Source organism: Mauremys reevesii, linkage group 1 (assembly GCF_016161935.1).
Source record: "Mauremys reevesii isolate NIE-2019 linkage group 1, ASM1616193v1, whole genome shotgun sequence".
NCBI classification, from domain to species: domain Eukaryota; kingdom Metazoa; phylum Chordata; order Testudines; family Geoemydidae; genus Mauremys; species Mauremys reevesii.
In genome coordinates, this window is record NC_052623.1 from 159,671,461 (window position 1) to 159,691,671 (window position 20,211).

At 40.8% G+C, this 20,211-nt stretch overlaps 1 protein-coding gene across 3 annotated transcripts in view; it reads right to left on the bottom strand.

The window, feature by feature from the left end:
• The window catches only part of RRP1B (ribosomal RNA processing 1B), a 38,046-nt gene that overhangs the window by 10,912 nt on the left and 6,923 nt on the right, over positions 1-20,211 (bottom strand). For all 3 annotated transcript variants that reach the window (XM_039541408.1, XM_039541413.1, XM_039541422.1), the window contains 12 exons: positions 17,288-17,370; positions 15,698-15,755; positions 14,792-14,877; positions 13,473-13,534; positions 8,995-9,124; positions 7,344-7,408; positions 6,614-6,780; positions 5,795-5,880; positions 4,409-4,506; positions 3,659-3,678; positions 3,048-3,176; positions 1,259-2,004 (listed from right to left, as the gene is read on the bottom strand). In XM_039541408.1, coding sequence (XP_039397342.1) covers positions 1,259-2,004; positions 3,048-3,176; positions 3,659-3,678; positions 4,409-4,506; positions 5,795-5,880; positions 6,614-6,780; positions 7,344-7,408; positions 8,995-9,124; positions 13,473-13,534; positions 14,792-14,877; positions 15,698-15,755; positions 17,288-17,370 — 1,730 coding nt within the window. The remainder of the gene's footprint in view (positions 1-1,258; positions 2,005-3,047; positions 3,177-3,658; positions 3,679-4,408; positions 4,507-5,794; positions 5,881-6,613; positions 6,781-7,343; positions 7,409-8,994; positions 9,125-13,472; positions 13,535-14,791; positions 14,878-15,697; positions 15,756-17,287; positions 17,371-20,211) is intronic.

Consider the following 20,211-nt stretch of genomic DNA (forward strand, 5'->3'; position numbering starts at 1 on the left):
TCTCAACATTTTTCATGCTTGGGAAACCAAGACTCAAAACATCTCCAACTCCTCTCTGCTGGAAGCGGGGAAATTTGCAATTCAGGATGCAGCTTTGTGGGACATTCCTGAGTTCTAACCTCCTCCATCAAAGACGTCAGAGAAGTGAGAACTTGATATTACACAATTTAAAACAAGATTTAAAAAAAAGGGGAATCCATCTTTGTACATCATAAAGGAGTGAAGCACTATTTAGTTCTGTACCAGAGAGAGGTTTAAAGATCCAATATTTTGCAAACTCTCCAATGGCAGAAATGTGAGATTTGCAATTTGGAAATGCCAATTTCCAATACTATCACGAAGCACTCTTTCTCTGAACATATAGCCCTTAAAAAAAAAAAAAGATCACAGTATTACGTATAAAAAGCTCTGGAAACTTTCTAACAGTATCATATGTATGAGTTATTAGTCCTCCAAGGACTATACCATTAGTCCTTGTTTATACACAAATTTGCACAGGTTTAACTAAAGATGTGTATTAAAACTTGTTTAAATCGGTGTGTAATCAAGGCATACACAGGACTTAAGCAGCCTGGTTTTTAAGGCAGAGGAACAAAGAATGTTCATAAATATTTGCAGAATAGTTTCCTCTGAACCATGGCAAAGACAAAATGAATGGTGTGAGGGGCAAAACTTGGACTAAAATGTTTGAAATACATCAGTAAACGAAATGAAAATATATAACTTTTAAATATTCAATAATTTTTATTAAGGAAAAAACTCAGAATATTTCAAGGAAAAACTGCCAGGATTCCTGCAGTGTTGTCTACGTCATAACCTGCAAAGTATTTTTGGACCCTAAATGCTTTCTAAATCCAGACTGCCTCCACTTACACCCTCCCTTGTGGGTAGGGGACAAAAACCAAAATGACTATAAATTGTTGCAAAGAACCATGATTGCTGCATCAGAGATGGCCTCCTGGCCAAGAACAAGTTGAGCACAGCAATGCCCTCCTTCCAAGAATTTGGCCCATTCACACAAGTGGTCATGGAAGCACTACCAGCAATGAAAGTCCCCACCTTAGATTCAGATCCATGACACTGTTGGGTGGTGAAATATACCCATGGGACCCTCCCACTCCCTTAATTCCCAACTGATATTGTTATCTCTTGACAAGGAGAATTTAACACGTGTAAAAAAACATCCCATAGACCACTCAGCTCAAACTGAATTCAAACAAGCCTCACAGGCAAAAGAGAATTAGAGCCCTCTGCTTACACTCTTTTTGCTTTTCTTGCATGCAGCCTCAAGAACTCCCTTCACTTCAACAGAGTTTATCACCTCCTTGATCTTCCTCTTCTTTTTCAGGGATGGTGGTTTCTGGTTTGAGACCCTGAGCCCATCTAAACTGCCCAACTTGGGTTTTTTCTTCAATTTGACTTTTTGGGGCAGTGTGGATTCAGAGTCCCCTTCTCCTGTAAGGCTATTCTGCAAGCTTTCCTGTTCTGACTGCAGAGCAGCCTGTTCAGATAAGCCATTGACTAAGACAGTCCTCATTTTCTGCTTCTTTTTCACCATCTTGGTAGTAGTTACAGTGGCACAGTCACTGCCATCCCACAGGGCATTGGCATTAGCTGGTCCATTTTGAGATACAGGTTTTACATGAACCTTCTGCAGTTTTGTATTCTTTTTCTTGAGTTGTCTCCTTTTAGTCTGCATTACATCAGTTCGAGCATCCTGTGCACAGTTATCACCATCTCCTCCACTGCCAGTTACACCAATTTCAGTCTCAGTTGCCTCTTTGTCTAGAGATTTGTTTTTTCTTTTTCTTTTACTAGTTTCTGGTGCTCTGCCCTTGTTGGGTTCTTTGGGTCCAACTGCATCAGGTTCCCCCTCTTCACTTCTCCCATCAGCTGTGCTGGAGTCTGCAATTTGAGAGACCCTCTTCTTCCACCTCTTCCTCTTCTTCTGGAGTCCTGATGCATCATCTTCCTCCGTACTTGATGCCTCTATTCCATCCTTCTCTGCAAGGAGGCAAAAATCAGAAGGAGCAACATTTAACCCAAATATAAAATGAAAAGACAACTGCAATAGAGGAGTTGCTTTCCTTACATCCCTAAATCTTTACTGCACATATGGCCACTGAGAGTCCATATCATTTTTTCCAGGCCTATTAATGCTTTTCTTGCCTTTCTTCATGTTACTGCCGGGTTGCCAGCAGTTCCCCATGAGTAGTTCTAAAGTAGTAATATCTCCACCCCATCAAGGTGCTCTCTTGGAGGCCTTCCTGCTGGTAAACCCATTAAAAGGCAGTTCATGTGTCAGCTGACTCTGGTACATTTTCCTGAAGAACATTAAGCTTGTAGCAATGTAAATGCAAACCCTGATGGTAGAAACAGCTGTAAAGCCTCCTAGATAGCTTATTTCCATTCCTCTCTTCTAGCCATTCCCCCTAATTCCTAATGTTCTAATGGCATTCCTCTTTCAAGAGGACAGATATGTTCTTGCTTTCACAGTAAATATCAATAGTGCTTCTTGACTGGGTAAAGGCAAAGCACAGCTTCTTCCCAATCTGCCGCATATTGGGTGAAATCCTAGCTCCACTGACGTCAATGGCAAAATTCCCGTTGACTTCAATGAGGTCAGGATTTCAACCTTTATCCTTCATTGCAATGAGACTCAGAAACCGGTGAATCCCAAGCAAGCAACTGATTACTAACTTAAAACAATCTCATCCTGTTATGTTGCCAAGCCACACTAGGTATGTCTGTTCTGCAGCTGGGAGCAAGCCTCCCAGCTTGGGTAGACAGACTTGTATTAGCAGGGCTTGAGCTAGCGTGCTAAAAAGAGAAGTGTGAGCACTGCAACTCAGTCTCTCAAGCCCACCGGACCCCCTAGGCTTGAGAACCAGAGTCTCAGTGTACCACACATGTATTTTTAGCATGCTAGCCTGAGCCCTGCTAGCCTGAGTCCATCTACGCAGACTAGGAGACTCACTCATCGCTGCAGTGTAGACATACCTACAGACTGGTGAGAGTGGTCTCACTTTCCTAGCTTTGCCTCCTACCTCTCTCTTTTTCCAGCTTGGCTTTCTCCACGGATTTGACAACTTTTTTCTTTCGCCTGCCCCTGCTGAATGTATCGTCATCTTCATCTGTAGAAACATCTTCAGGGAAATCATCTTGTGGGAAGATTCCTGTTGAGCAAAAAGTCTAATGAGACGTCTGAAAATACCCCCTTCCCCACAAGTAGTTTCTGTGTTCACATACAGCACAAGGAGCACAAACACTGACTCCCCACTCCACTTGTCTATCAGCACGTTTAAAGCACTGAAAAGAAATGTGCACAGAAGTGTACGGTTTCTTCATTATTCTGAATCAAACTGATCATGTTTCTCACTTAAGAAGCAAAAGAATTTGAATAAAAAGGCAAGACCTCGGCTTATAAAATTACAGTGCTGCCCCAAGTTGTGAAGCAATAGATATGGGGACCTGACCTCCTTTGTGAATCTGAGCAAGTTATACTTACTAATGAGAAAACCACATCACAGCAATAACCTCTGAAACTAATATCCTTCAAACACCACATGAAGACAACATTAACTGCAAATCTACACCAAGAACAGGATGAATCATTTAGCAGAATGAAAATGCTTCTTTTTTGATGCTCAATTCTCACCTTCTGCTAGGTCCTGGAACCTGAAAAAGTTTTAAAAAAAAAGTCTTACTGTTACAATATTTGACTGAGATGTCATCAAGTTACTACATTTATGAGGCACACTTCCCACTTTTGAGGAAAGCATAATACATCGGAGGGCTACAAAACGCTAGCTCTCCAAGAGATCTGCCTCAGAACTCCAGCAACTCAAAGCCAAACTACTGAAGAAGTCTTGGCAAGAGTGCGATTTAACACTGCCGCTCTCCTCCCCTGCAGTTTGAGCACAGTGCTGTTCAAATACTGTGTGATTTAAGCGAGGGTGGAGAATCTCCGAAGTGAAGGCGTGGACACCTGATCACTTGAAATACTTAGAACTATACAAGACAAAGTGCTTGACAATGCAACGCAGGGAACAATCCTAAACTGGTATGAAGTACAGACAAGACAACTCAAGTCTCTTCCAACTCTAGTGTCTAGGAATCTGTGAAAAACACAAAAGCAAAACCAAAATCTGTCTCAGACCCATACATATATCCATGTCTGACAGAGATTTTGTACTCATATTACCACATACTGTAAGCAATGTCCTCTTTCTAAGATATCTGGGCCAAGTAGGAATGTACTGGACAGTAAATTCACTGCAGAAACACCTTTAATGAAAGGATGCAAATCTCTTGATGTATACACTAGCAGTAGAGGGGGCTGGGGAAACAGGATGTCAAGTCTATTTAGACAAATCATCATACAGAGCTTTGTTTCAAGAGAACTCACTTTTTGACCAATTTGTACAGACGTTTTCGGTTAAAGGCGGGTGTATTTTTTCTGCTGGCCAATTCAAAGAGTCTGTCAGCAACAGCTTTGTAGTTAAACTGCCAAAAGAAAGCACAATACAGTATCTTTGTAGGCTATCATACTGAACCGCCAAGTATAGCTGATATTATAAATACTTCAAGCAGCATATGCTTTTTACTACTTCCAATTCCTTCCACTACACTTGATCTCTGCCAAGATTCAACCCCCGAATGCACACGCTAGCTTTATGAATGGGTTTTGTCTGACTACATAACAATGGGAGAAACCAGGTGGGTGAGGTAATATCTTATTGGACCCACTTCTGTCGGTCGAAGAGACAACCTAAGAGCTCTGTGTAGCTTGAACACGTATGTCTTCCACCAAGAGAAGTTGGTCCCATAAAAGATACTCCCTACCTTATCCACTTGGTCTCTCTCATACCCTGGGATAAACATGGCTACAAAAACACTACATTACAATGAAGCATTCAAATAATATTTTTTCAGAACACTTCTAACCTGGACTCTCATTCAGAAGGAAAAAGCAAACAAATTAACTTGTTTTTTAAAAACCTCTCAGTTCAATGCCAAGATTTAAATGTGCAACATTCTAGTCCCTACTTAAGAGCCACAGCCCAACACAGGAACATGAGGCATCTCTGTTGTAGCATAATCCTGGATCCCCGCAGTTTGTTCCAACGAGTTCATAAGATCTGTCACGCGTTTAGTGTCCAGCCCCATCTCCTGTGTACCCTCCCACCCTCTCATTTGTGCTGTCAACATAAGTAAGGGATATGCTGACTCCTGGGACAGACAGAACACAATTATGTTTTTAGCAACTTTTTTGGTACCTCTTGAGGTGGAAGGGGGAAAAAAAGGGGGCAGGGGAGAGAGAAGAAAAAGAATTTGGCACATGTACTTCTCTTTCATCATTTGTTTTGTAACCTACTCACAAGAAATATGTTATTAATAGGACACTCAGCTGATGACATTTAGGGTATGTCTACACTGCAATTAAAAACCCATGGCTGGCCCGTGCCAGCTGACAGGGACCTGCGGGGCTGTTTAACTGTGGTGCGGATGTTCCAGCTTGGGCTGTACCCTGAGCTCTGGGACCCTCCCACCGTGCTGGTCCTAGCGCCCAGGCTCCAGCCCAAGCCCACACTGCAATTAAACAGCCCTGCAGCCTGACTCAGCTGGCATGGGCCAGCCACGAGATTTGACTTGCAGTGTAGACATACCCTAAGAGATGTGCACCTTATTATTTGACTGGTGATGTCTCCACCATCCACTAAGTGACAAATAAAAAAAGCCTAGGGTTATTCATGGGGACATCATGTTAACATGAAGGAAGCAAGGCACAAACCTGGAGAACAGGACCAATGTTTTCATCAGCATTTTCAGAAAGGTCCTCTTGCTCTTCAATGCCCAGTGCAGATTTTTTTGATAAACCTTTGTTATTACACAAAAAGGATTTTAAAGATCAGTTGGAAAGAATGGTGAAAGCGCTGTCCAGTACAGTAGAATAAGAGCAGTACCTGAGCCATGAAACTCTCTCCGCAGGTAGGGAGATGGGATGCAGGTATCATTTAGCATATGAGCATAGGGCTGAGAGTCAGGAGACCTTGATATTTTTCCTTCCTCTAGCACAGACATTCTGTGTTACCTTCGGAAACTAATGCAGATGCTCTACACCTCCGTTACCTGCTCTTTATATTGGGGATGATACATCCCCATTTATATCCAAGCATTTTAGCTCCAAGGATGAAAAAGCAATTCAGAACAGCAGTATTATTTCTGGGTCTTTGAAATAACCATCCCTATAGTAGAAGAAATAGCTTGGAGCAATTCCCTCCTAGAGCATTGCCCCAAAATTCTAGTTTTTGGACAGTCCTGAGTTATCTACAGCTGTTGCTGTAAGTAAACTGAAATGTGGAACCGTATGGCCTGGTATATAAAGGGAGCATTAAGATATTTGTAATTGACTAGTCTATGGTTACTTTGTCTACTAGATCACCTGAAGAGAACAGAAGCAAGATTTGCTGTTCTTGTATCCACCTGCATGCCTTAAGTTGGCTGAGAGTAGGAATGGTATTTTTAGGAGGTGGGATACATATTTGGATCTTGTCAGTAGTTACCGTATTTCTTTAAAGTCTGGGCTAAATTTTCATCACTTCTTCCTCACCTTTGGTCACTAGTGGCTCCTTGTTTTCAGCTTCATCTTCCTCAGACAGCTCAACATCACCATCACAGCTTGTTTTCAATTCTTTCATTAGGTCTTCAATGGCAAAAGGGGACTGATCCACAATGGCTTCAAAGATACCCCGGGCTACTGCCTGCATCAGGTGACGACTGTATTATATAAAAAAGGATGAGAGTGAGAGGGAACACACACAGAGGGTTGAAAGCCCCTTTTCCTTCCCATTTACATTTAAAACACTTTGAAGACGGCGTGAGAGAGAGAGCGATGCATCTAACTTTGGGGAAAAAAAGTCACCAATTACTTAAACAAGTTACTTAACTCCAAACAGATTTTCCAGTTTTGTATTTGGTTCTTCCAATGTTATAGCTTGGAGATTTTGCTTGATTTATTAATTAATATTTTATATTCCAATAGTACCAGATCAGAGTCAGGGCTCTGTTATGTTAGGTACTCTATAAACACAGGTATAGGTGGTTACCATATTTACACACCTACTTCACTTATGGTTTTGAGGAACATAAAGGTGAGTTAAGCTAGCCACAAAGGCCTGCCCAGGTGGTAGTTTCTCCATGACCTGAACTTCATTACGTTCTTTGCTTTGCTTCAGTCCATTTGTTTATTATCTTTTGAAATGGCATTTCAAGAACTTCCTAGATCTTAGACTAAATAAATAAATAAAATGGAAAATCCAATATTCATCCATCAAACTTACTCTTTAGATTTGGCAGCAATTTTGCAGAATGGTTCAATAAACTTGAGATTCTGGTCTGCTGTGAGCTGAGAGATTAGGAGACAAAAAGACTCAGTACAGTAGAGCAGGCAGGTCGAGTAACTCATTGTAGATTGTGAGGTAGGAGATCTTTCTAAGAGGCTACATGCCAGCACTTTTCATCATTTTTTCCCCACTAAAATTGACAAGAGTAACACTTCAGCACCACCACTGAGATATTTGATGGATGCACTATAGAAACAGAGTGCTTCATACACATCGATTTATTAAACCGCACAATATGCCCTTGATCCTCAATTCACAGATGGCAAAATGAGACCGAGGAAAAAGTTAAGTGAGTCAGCCCAAGATCACAAAGGAAATCTGCAGCACACGAAATCCTGGGTGTCCTCTGATTTGCAGACCTTAACCTAAAGACCACCAAACAAAATAGTAATGAACAGTAAGATCTGATCCCTTTGCTAAACTCAGCATAGGAATATAGGCGGAGACTTTCAAAACGTCTAGGGGATTTACACGCATCTTTCATTACAATTAATCTAAATCCCTTAGACTGTTTTGAAAGTCTTAGTCATAGGCCTTATGAACTCTATGCAATTTTGGGGCTGGAGGAACTGTTGCTGAATTAGAGCCCTGATTGTAGACACTGTCTCCTGCTACAGAAACTCCCCACACACACACACATACACTGCCTACACCTGCCAACAGAATTGCCTGCTGGGCCACCCTTTGCATTCTGCTGTCTCTTCTTTAGAAAGCACTATTACAAAACTGCTAACAGGCACATCTTGTCTGTTAAAGGGAGAGAGAAAATAGTTACCAGGAGGGCATCTGCCAGCAGCACCACATATGGACTAGCAAAGCGAAGGCTACAAATTAGTATATGGGGGCTGCGGAGATTCCTCCCTAGCAGGCTAAGAAGAACATCATTGTGGGGAGGGATTTCAAGTAGCAATAAAATGAGCAGAATTCAGATTCCTGCAGCAGAATTCCACAGTAGCTGCTGCAGAATCAGACTTTAGACTGCTGCAAAATTCTGCTGCTTTGCAATAGCCAATAAGACTTAAATAAGAGAGAGGAAGGTCTCTACTGAAAGAGATAACAGGCAAACTAAATTAAAGATATTGCTGGTACCTGGCAAATTGTGTAACTTGTTCTTTATGGGGCAGTCTATCAAAATGCACATGTCTGAATCCAGTAGTGCCCAAGTCATTGAAGACAGTTTTAAAATTAGATTTCTGAATCTCTACAACGTGTGGTTAAAGTATCAGGTCAAGTATGGGCTCAAAGTGAATGTTTATAAAAGAAAAAAGAGTGATGAAAATTTTAAAAATCCCAAAAGAAACAACAATAGGGTTTTCTTCCCTTCCTTCCCCCCCAAAAAAGAGAGGGAGTCAAAATCAAAATGATTCCCTCATTATATTTACAATCTAAAATTGGAGCATTTGTAGCAGAGCGTGAGAATCGGAGAGTGACCGATGTATGTTCCTTTTCCAAGAACAGCATAAATAGTGTTCAGTGTTAATGAGTTATATTTAAAACAATATAAATAAACTAGGATTTAAAAACACCGATAAAAGATGGTTGTATAATACAGCAATATCAATCACAAAGAGAATTAGGTGTTTTCTACCTCCTTGGCTCCAGCTTTAGCCAGTTCTTCCAGATAGATGTCAATAAAATGGAATTTTATCCCATTGGGAGCATTACTTTCTGGGTGTATGACTTCCTTCATTAGCAGATGCAGAAATGGCTCAATCAAACTGGGAAAGAAAAGAAAAAAAAAAGGCAAGCAGAACACACAAATTTAAAAGTCTGGGTTTAGTTTGCTTTTCCACCAACTACTAAAAGGTGGCTTTTTGACACTCTGAATAAAGAAAATATTCAGAGAAGTCCAGTCATAACTTTTACTGCTTAAAAAAAATGTTATTGTCAGAGTTTCCTGAGGTCAGAATATTGTTTGCCAGCTGTAAGGAAATCCACTCAACACAAGTGATTATAGTGGAGTGGCAACTCTATTATAGTTAAGGTTTAGTGTCTTTTATTGTTTAAAAGACTATTCTAAGTGCTCGAGAATCCATATGCTGACTCAGAATGCCTTGAAATTTACTGTGTAGCATGGTGGTGAGGTAGTCCAGATTTGGGGTCATTTGAGCCAGGGGTTCCCATGATACAACTCCCCCTAGAAAGCCCCCAGCATTTTACAAAATAACCTAGCTCTTCTAATTTTCTGTGTGCGCACACCTGGGACTCAGGCTATCGCTCTAGTCCTCTTCAAAAACTGATCTCAGCTGCTCAGAATTTATCTTACCTAGTGTCTGGCTCCCATTGCCCCTTTGGGTGTGTTATATTGAAGCTATTTAGGATTAGTTTGGGAACTTGGGGTTGGATCGTCAGTAGCTCGAGGCAAAGAGAAATACATACACCCTGCAAAACTAGGGCCCCTTAAAAGCAAAAGGGTTTCCAGTCAGCCTGCTGTCAGGATAATTGAGTGGCTCAAGGAGATATGCTGTGATCATTGAATCTCAGCAACACCAAGGCACTGGGTGTTCATGCCTTGTCCCTGGCAGCTATCAAAGCATGTACGTTGTCTTTGCTCTAAGCCTAGGCTTTTCTTGGAAGTTTCTTCCCCTCTGAGACCAAAATTTCTGGTTTGAGAGAGAAATTTTGAAGTGCTCTGAGATCCACATACAGACTAATTTTATAAGTACGGTGGCAAGATGGCCGATGTTAGTATAGTGGGTCCTGCACTTTTCTTAGCAGGGGAGCTAAGTCGCTACCCCTTGCCCTGGGGTGCCAAGGTCCCAGCTAGTGGCCCGGGAAGATGGTAGAGGAGGGAAGCAGGGGAGGCTGGGTTTGCTCCTCATTCTGAGACCCAGCCCCTCTCAACCCTGTGGGTTCATACCCTCTTCCCCCTTGCATGGGGTACCTTCGGTCCTTAGACACTGGGGAAGGGAGTCTCCTTCCCTTGCTGGGACAGGGTCTCCCTTACTTTGGTTCTCTGGTCTTTCAACTCTCACAGCACACCTCCAAGCTCCAGTCCCGTCCCGCCCCCTTCTTCTTCCTCCTCCTCCTCCCTGACTGCCTTAAGAAGGGGGGTTTATTAGGTTCCTGACAGGGCCTTAATAGACTACAGGTGCTTCAATTAACCTGTAGCAACCCTCCCTAGTCTACAGGGAACCACACCTTAATTAGCCTAGTGCTTGCCCATGTCCTGGTGCTCAATAGGACCACTGCTCCCTGGCCCTCCTGTATCACAGTACTGTCAAAGAAATGAACATTAATCAAAAGGAAGAAGACAGACTCTAGGAAGTGACTGGGATACTGTAAACATCATGAACCATGGTACTGAGTATGAGCAAAGGAAAGCAAGTCCCTGAGTCATTTAATTCCTCATACACAGCACCCCTAACGTGAACGGCTCATAACATTTTCAGTTTGATGCAGTGGTAAGGGCTAAAGGGAGAGGCACCGTAGCAGTGAGGAAGGTGCCAGAGCAGTGCAGGGATCGTGGGGGTTGGGGAGGGTGCAGGGTAAAGGCTCTGCCCCTTTCGCTGTGCCAGGGCACAGCCCGCAGGCGAATAACAACCCCTGTCAGGGCAAGCGATCATTCCAACACTATGTTTTTGAAAACCCAGTTTGATGACTGGAAGTTGACAAAGTACTGGCTTTCCAAAAAAGTACTTTAACCACAAGAGAGGGAAGAGGGGAAGTTGGGCACCTTCCCTCTAGTGACATACCGGGGAGGTGAGGGAAAGACAAGCGAGTCATCTCTGCCTTCCCCCACAAATATCTCCCATGGCCCACCATTCCTCCCTCTGGCAGCTCCACTGGCCCAAAGGGGAGCCTCCAGGGCTCCCCTCCACTACTCCCCGACTGGAGAAAGAATCCAGAAATCCCCAGCTTCTCCCAGCAGTGGGGAAGGGGTTCCAGGCTCACTCTTCCCTCTGCTCCAACAGAAGAAGAGGAGGTCAGAACAGAAGAGTTTGGGGGAGAGAACTGTACACTGGGGATGTACAAGGGACTTCGCTCTGCCCCGCAACACCTGCCCACATCCATACTCATCTGTCCCTCCCTTTAAAAAACCCCACAACATCCCCACTGATTCCATGCTAGCCCCTGAACTGTTTCTGCATCCTCTCCCTGGCTCCTCAACCTGCAGGTCTCATGCCAACACCTGGCTCTACATGGGGAGGCGGGTGCGCGGGGCTGTGCTGGGCAGGAAAAGAGGCGAGATGGGAAAACGATACAGGAGCAGAGAAGGGACTAACATGGCCAGTGGATTTTGTTGTTAGGTTAATCATTGCCAAGAAGGCAGTGGAGGGGGAAGAGCCGCGTTGTGGTTCATAGGGGTACTGAACTGTAAACCCCTCCCCAGCCCCAGCCCCCATGGAAACTGAATGCCCAGACACTTCTGTTAAAATGGAGTTAAAGTTACCTCATGCTCTTCCAGAATGTCAAGTGCACTTATACTTATTTCTCTGGAAACCATGAAATACGAAGTTACAGTACACAACATACCCACAACGCAACCTTAACTCTGTGCCCTGGAGCTAGCAATATTACTGTGAAGGATTCAGTAGCATGGTGCCGCAATAAATAGATAAGGAGAACTAAAAGAATGCAGAATTGTTGGTGCTGTGCTCCACAGATTTGCACATCCATCATTTATCTGCATGCACTCCAGTTGTGTTGCCTGTGTTAGGTGTAGCTGTACACAATAGTGGAGGGATTACTTGGGAGCATCTTGGCAAAGCTGTGATTGTGATGTGAGAAAAGGTGCATATGTCCCTTGAAGGATCAAACATTTCTCAATTCAGCACTCAGTTCTGAGGATTGTATCAGCAGAAGTGCAGAAAGATCTTGCTAATCAGGATGATCAGCAATCTGGTGCCCTGTGTGGCAGTCACCAGGGCAGAGTGAGGGGTAAGTGAAGGCAATGTCTTTGAAGGAATACTTGAGCAAAGGTGAAAATATTGTAACATTTAGTAAGTCTGAGATGGTGTGTGTAGAATAAAATCACTGTAGGTAGCTCCTGTTTACTACACCTGACCTAAATCCAGGTTTTGCTTTAGCAAAGAGAAGATGTAAGATTTTATCTTACAGCGCTCGTGTACTCTGCAGCAGCTGTAAGATTAGTATGTCAGTGTGCGTGTGTGTTACTGGCATGTCTGGATATTGCTCAAAGAAAACAGAGTTAAGGGTACATGGTAGGGATGGCGTTTATCTTTTGTATTTCCTGTTTTCAGAAGCTTAAGTTTCCATTACCTTAACTCTCCATTTCCTGGTTTTCAGAGAAATAAATAAATAAAGTGCACTTGACATTGTGGAAGGGCATGAGGCACCACTAGGCAACCTTTGCTCTTCTTTAATTAATAATGAGAAGTACTAGTTTTGAAAGTCATTACCACTTTAAGAGAAGGCCAATCCAGGAGACTGAAGTCAGAGGTTTAGACACAGCATGGAAGTTAGACATTAGAACCACCATCTTGTTTAACAGCTTGTTGAAAATATACAAGACTGTGCATACGAAACAGGACAGACTGGACAGAGAAGTCAGTCTACAGTGAAAGACTGCTATAAGCTGCTTTTATCAAGAAATTGTCACCCAGGATAAGGAAAACAGAATTCCTAAAACATGGATAACAAGATTCCCTTTTCCAGATTTTCTGTGCTAGGACTTCATTATTATTATGCATACTTCTAAAATTTCACTGCCGGTCCTCCTGGCTGCAACGCCAAAAAGACTGGCAACACCAGTATGCACGGAGACCACTGAATGCAAGACCTGTTATGCCATCATGCTAAAACCCCTATATACACCTATAGCTTTTTCACAAAAGCCATACTGTGGAAAGCACGTTTAGACTAATTGCCTAGGCAAACTTGAGTGTTATCGATTACAACAAATGTTTAACTTAATACAAAATGTAGACTTTAATCTATGTATTAGATAGCACAAGTGATGTGATACATAAAAGGCTTAAACAGAACAAAGAAAGCCAATGACTAAAAAGAGCCATCTAGAGAGGAAGAAGGCACATTAAATTAAAATATTTTTGATACCGTGTAACTTCTTTATTATACAATTACATCTAGCAGTTTATTTACCTTTCATCCCATCCATTTCTTTTCAGTACCTCGAAGGACTGCCTCAAAACCATGCGGATTAGCTATAAAGCAGAAGATTTGTTATATGACACTACAGTTTTCTAACTATTTGAGTCAATAAAATAGCTACTCTGACAGTCACATAGGCAGACTCTTTAGTTGAGCTTTTGATGGCCTACAAAGTTTGCTGGAAAGGTTCTTTCATGAATACATGAGAAGTCTCGCCACTACTGGGAGATGGGGTACAGGCAGCGTGTGATCTGAAGTTCCAACAGCATCACTATTTGCTGTCATTACACTGCAAGCCAAACAAAATACAGTGACCATGGTACATCCCCCCGCACCGTTCTAAGCTGCTCCCCACCCTCAAAATCCTTCAAAGCAGTTAAGGTACATTTCCCCACTTCCCCATTTACAGAAATTCCAATTTAATAAATTCAAACCAATTAAAAATGTTAACAACTTCATACTAACATTAGTTTGTCCTGTTGTATATACATTAATTAAGAGACAGGAACACTACACATGTAACAGCCATAATAAATTAACCTCTAGGAACCTCACATTTTTGACGTTCTCAATTTGGAGTAGTTAACTTCTCAACCATAACACTACAATAATGCAAGTTTTTTAATTTAGCTTCCTTTTTTTAAGGAAATAAAAATAAAAATTGGAAGACAAAATACTAATCTGATTTTACTGTGTATTTCAATTAATAGATATTTTATGCTTAGACTATGCTTTTAAAAATTAATTTACCTCACTTCAATACTTAAATCTAATACAATATTTCCTATACTTAGGAATCTAGTACACTGTGGTAAGTTTAACTACTATAGATGGTAACTTTTTTTGTTTTTAAATGGCACCTCCAGAAAAATCTCAAAGTAGCTTTACTTTTATTTAAATATTAATTTTGATGAGGTATCCATTAACATGCCCTCTGGATATCATTGCAAACACTTATACATGTGCTTAACTTTATCCGCAGGAGTTGTCATACTGAAGTTAATGAGGAACACCCATGTGGTGTGAAGCTAAGCAAATGTATAAGCATGTACAGGATCAGACACTTTAATAAAAATACTGTCATGACTTCTAGACCTGCCAGGGCACCAATTAAAGGCCTATAAACAAATATGCTTTGCACTGTGCATCCTGAAACTAGCAAAATCCTTTTGCTATAACATATGCAAAGACATACGAAGAGATGGCAAGTCTCTAGTACAGCATCATCATGCTTTATCCGTTCAAAATATATATACCAAAAAGAAAAGAAAAGAAAAAAAAACCCACCACCTGAAAAAAGTTAATATTACCATGTAATATTTATCAAGGCGCAGTCTGTCTATCCCATTCCATTCACGGTTCATAGTTTGCCAAAAGGTCTGAATGAACAGGTGCTCTGCAACAGAACAAAAATAGTGAATGTGCATGTTCAACACCAATACTATTTTATGTTACTGAAAGCAGCCTAGAGAGAGACTACTTTTCCACTTCATTTTTTTTCACGCTTCTCTACATACTGGTCCAGCAGTTTCAGCACCAGCCTAGAAATATACTCAAGATTGTTGTGAGGATAGATACAATACAGACTGTAAGGTGCTCAGATACTACAGTAATAGGGAGCAAACAAGTACTTTACATAGATAGGTATGGCAAACAGTTACAGTGAGTGATCTTTGTAAAATATTAAATGCAAAATGCACATCTATGCAAGGGAGAAGAAAGCGTTGATTTTGCACTAAGTTGTACCTATACCCGTTTAGGCCCTGATTCAGCAAAGCAGTTACGCACATTTTTAATACTGAATTAAGGCCTTACAGTTCAAAACCAAGACATAAAAACAAATCAGCAGCTGAATAAGAGTGAAGTAGAAAGGCAATTTTAGGGTTTTGTGTTGCTACCCATGACTGTAATATGATCACTTTTTATGTCAGACTGGTAATAAGCACACATTACCATACTGCAAACAAACTTTATCAAGACAAGTCTAGATACAAATAAGAACTGATTGGATTCTGAACATGTGATAGAGACCTGCCTCATACATTGCAATCACAAACAAATCTTGGATGACAGCTGGACAAGAACAATGACAACAAAATAAACAACAATCCTACCTGCCTCTGTTCTGGACTCTGTGACAACTGGCTAAAAGTCCCAAAGTATAAAAGGCACTTTGGAGAAAAATTAGAGAAAACAAAATGAAATAGTAAACTTACGAGCCTCTATATTCTGAACGACATGGATAAGTTGGGAGATAGTACTTGCTAGTTCCTCCTTAAAAATATAAAATAAAATAAAGTTAGCACCTTGTTTCAGGGTTTAACCTCCTTCCGATCTGCGGCAAAACAACACTGGCTAATCTAAACTTTTAAATTAACTTTATACTAAAAAAATGTTGAGTTAGCAGGTATCTGAGTCCATGTTTCCACACACAGAATCTCACGTAGTTGTGGATATGACAAAGCACCGCCGATCTTGAAAATGTTTTTTTAACCTACATTGTCGTGCTGTGGCTGCACTTCTGTTAGTATGGATTACACATAAGAGAAGACTCAAGCGTACCAAGGATCTGCCCATCTTGACAAGTCTACAAAAGAACTGCTTTCCAGCAGCAGACAAAACTAGATTATCAGGAGAACGTACACCTTTGAGTTTACACATCTGTATAAAACCTTATGAGCACTGATAATATGTAGTCCTCAATTATATGCAGCACACACTGTATTCTTTACAAAATGAATATTGGCTATACAAATAGAGATTTAAACTGTTGCTGGGAATGAAGTTAGTAGGATTAGGAGTGATTTTAAGGTCAGGAATCAACATCTTCCTCTAGGCTTGCATAGTGCCAAGCACAAAGCAGCACTCAAGTTTCAAAGAATCTGCAGACAATGTAAGGGAAGAAAGCTGGCACTGGATGGAGTATCACACTGCTTAGAACTGAAGGTAAAGCAGAAAGTTATCCAAACTTCCTGGCCAAAGTTGTTGCACTAAAAAATGAGATTTGGACAATCAGGACTCCATGAGGAATCAGTTTCAGAGACTTATGAGAGGACAATGAAAGAATATATCACCAAACATCAGTTACCTCAATAGAATTATTAACCTTTAGTTTCCTCTCCACCCCCAACTACCTTAAATTTAAAAAAAAAAAAAAAAAAAAAAGGATGAGGAGCTATGCTAGAGTCTTCCAAAATTCCAAATGTGGATGACAAACTGTAAAGTTCCCTGCTCCCCCAGGATAGAAACTGTACCAATACAGACTGAAGTTGCAGAAAATCATCATTGAAGCCAAACGGCAAGTGAAAGAAAGACTGGCTGAATCCCTCGTGACAAAGAAAAGGGTTCTCTTCTGTAGCCTGACATGAAAAAAAAGGCAAGCAAAACTTTCTAACTGGGTTAAATCAGAGGCCAGGATATGCTGTAGTTAAAGGATTTCTACTTTGTTTACAAAGGCAACTGTGGTAGGGCATACACAAACCAATACAATTCCAGGGGGTACATACACAAAATAAAATTAAATGAAGGAAAAGGTTTCACATTTCCCTGGAACAGGCTGCTGAAAATTTCAAGCCCAATTACACTCCCATTAAAGTAAATCTACAGGTGCCTCCTTTTAGTGGACTGCCAGTTGCAATTAACTCTCCCACATGCGCTTAATTCCAACTTATCTTTATGAACGAAATGTGGCAAGAGTGTTAAATTGGGTCAGTGTTGCTACCCAAAATGAAAGGGGACTACATCTTCATGGTGCATTTCAGGAGGATATCCATTATATATACAAAAAAAACCACTGAATGACACACCTGTAGCAGAGGTTTATCCTGCATCCACATACAATAAAATAGTCCTTTCCATATTTTTAATAATTCTTCTTGGCTGAAGCCACCTAGAGTGCAAAAAAAAAAAAAAAAATTATGCATTTGAAAAAAAGACACTTCCACCAAACGCTTACAAGCAGATTTCTCATTTTCCCCTCACCCTCTTCCACGCCTTTAAATTCCTTTTGGGCAAATATTTTTTTCTCCTATTTTGAATGGAACTGAAGCTAATATGATGGTTTTGCATATGGAAAAATGTGGTTAATGCAGTGATACAGTGCCTTTAAGCCTCCAACTTGTCTCATATAAAGTACATAGTACATTAACAAGGGCTTTGAAGAAGTCAGATGGGAAAAACCTGTTAGGTCATTCTGCTCCATCCCCCTGCCAGCACAGCATTGCACTAAAAGAAAACATACTATAGGGAACAAAGTCCCAGTGTTATTTTTAAGTGAGGGCATCATATTTAATTTTGCATGGAAAGGATGAGAGGGGAGAGAAAGGCTAAGTACAAACCAGGGAGAGTAAGTGACTTTCACTGCACTAAAAAACACAAACGCCCAATCTATACATTCAGAATGGGTCTGTATTTTGGAATCGTATTTTAACGTGGTTCAAACATTGAACTGATTTCTCAGTGGTCAGCAGTCGTGGATGGGATAAAACAATGTTAGAATGCAGATCACTGAATCACATTTAACATTTTTGAGCATGACTCAGTCCTACACATAGATAAGGAGGAGTCCTTGTGGCACCTTAGAGACTAACAAATTTATTTGGGCGTAAGCTTTCGTGGGCTAAAACCCACCAGGAGACTAAATAAATGTGTTAGTCTCTAAGGTGCCACAAGGACTCCTCATTATTTTTGCTGATATAGACTACCACGGCTACCACTCTGAAACCTACACATAGATAGTAATTAAGTTATTTTGATTGTACTGAGAGTTGAACTCTTACCAATTGAAACCCCATGCACCGCATTGCAAAAGTTATGTTTATATTAGAACAAAGTGTTTCTTTTCCTGAGCTTGCACAGCTCCTTTTTTTCTGGTTTAAAACACACTCTCCACTGTGTTTTCCTTTTAACTTGATACACTGAAGTAGCATTCCCTTCCTGCTTAGTAATCTCCTACATCAACACGGACTGTTCACTTTCTCCTTCCCACTGTATCTTACCACCTCTATGTCCGCATATTGCTAAATTTCCCTTGACTGTGTTTGTAATAAAAGTTTCACTTTACATGTAGCACAGGTCAAGAGATACCTCTTAAAGGGCACCTATAGGTGAGCCTCTAGTTATCAGCAAAATATGGCATATTCCCTTTTGTATGAAATCAAGCTGCACAAACAAATAGAATGAAAACATTTTAGTCACAAATTAAACTTGAGGTACATTACTACCTCTTTATTTTAATTATTCAGAATCTTTCTGATAGTACTAAAAATTCAAGAGTCTCTAATTTTGACTAGAATTTGTGCAGTGGTCTTACACTCAATTCCAAGATACGGCATGTGAACTTCTAAGAAAAGTAACTAGTATCAGTAGAGCCAGTTGAACACCTACATATTTTAGGTTCTCTATTATTAGTGATGCCAAAAATAGTGCTCAGAGCCTTTTAATTATAGCAAAGTGATACTAAGGTTTAAGATAGGATTTATCACCACAAGACTTTGAGTGCTAGTTGAAAGTCCCTATCACTACTGTACCATATCAAACACACATTTCAGCTTGATGCACCAACATTTCCAAATACAGGAAATAGAAGTGGGTGAGGGACACATGCAAAGTGCTACATGTGAACCTTGAAAAACCATCAGGCTCAGATCGTAAGTTGTAATCAAAGGAGACTATACTTCAGCCATCCAAGCAAATGTTCAGAAAAGATAGTGTTTTGTGACAATAAGATTGCCTTTTAGCTACATGAGCAAGTTATGGGAATATCTCAGCAGGATCTGCTCCTCCAAAATTTGGACAAAATTAAACAGCTCCCTAGCAACTGTAAATGAGATGTGACTATCAAGCCAATGTATCTTCAGTACAATTCAAGGTAGACCAACCTTCTGAAGATATAAAATGGCCATATATAAATTAAGAATTGTTATTTGGAGTTTTACATAGATATCCTGTTATAGGTTGTGTGTGGATTACAAAATAATAGTTTCGGGGTTTTGGCAGCTTCTCTGAAACACAGGCTTTGCTGCTTGAAAGATGTTTTTTCATATGGATACCGAACCTGGGTCTGCTCTGCTTTACACCATTTTAAGTACACTATAGTCAACAATTTATAACAGCGTAACAGAAAGAAGGTCTGAGTGGATTTTCAACCTTAATTATAGAGTCATGACTGCTGCCTCCATAATAAGGCCTGTCACAGATTATGTCAGTTGTTATATTTTGAAAAGGTCAAGGGGAACTTTTCCATGGGTAAGGAGACAGGCTTTAAAAACATTTTTATTTCACAAGGGTAACATTTAGAATGCAACACTTTCAATTCCTCATGCTCTTTTCCCACAGGTGGATTATTAAAATATCATCACTTCATGTGTATGTTAAAACTGAACCCCCTATATTAGTTATCATAGTGTGCATAAGATGAGGCCTGCATTAAGTTATAGGTATCTTGTTGTGAAGGGGCACTGTTTCAGTTAGTGTGGGTACAGATTGTTAGCTACAGCTCAGAAATGGCCCTTCTACAGTGTGGGGGGATGTTGCCCTGGGGTATCTGCAAACCTGCATTGTAGACAGAATGCACCTGTGCAACCTGCCTTCAGAAAGTCACCAGTGTAAGTCTCACTGGTGAAGCATCTCCGAGCTAGGGGCTTGTGCTGGTACAACAGCACTACAGTTATACTGGTGCAAGCTTTCCTAATCTAAATAGGCTCTAACAGATTGTGGATCACAGAAGGCT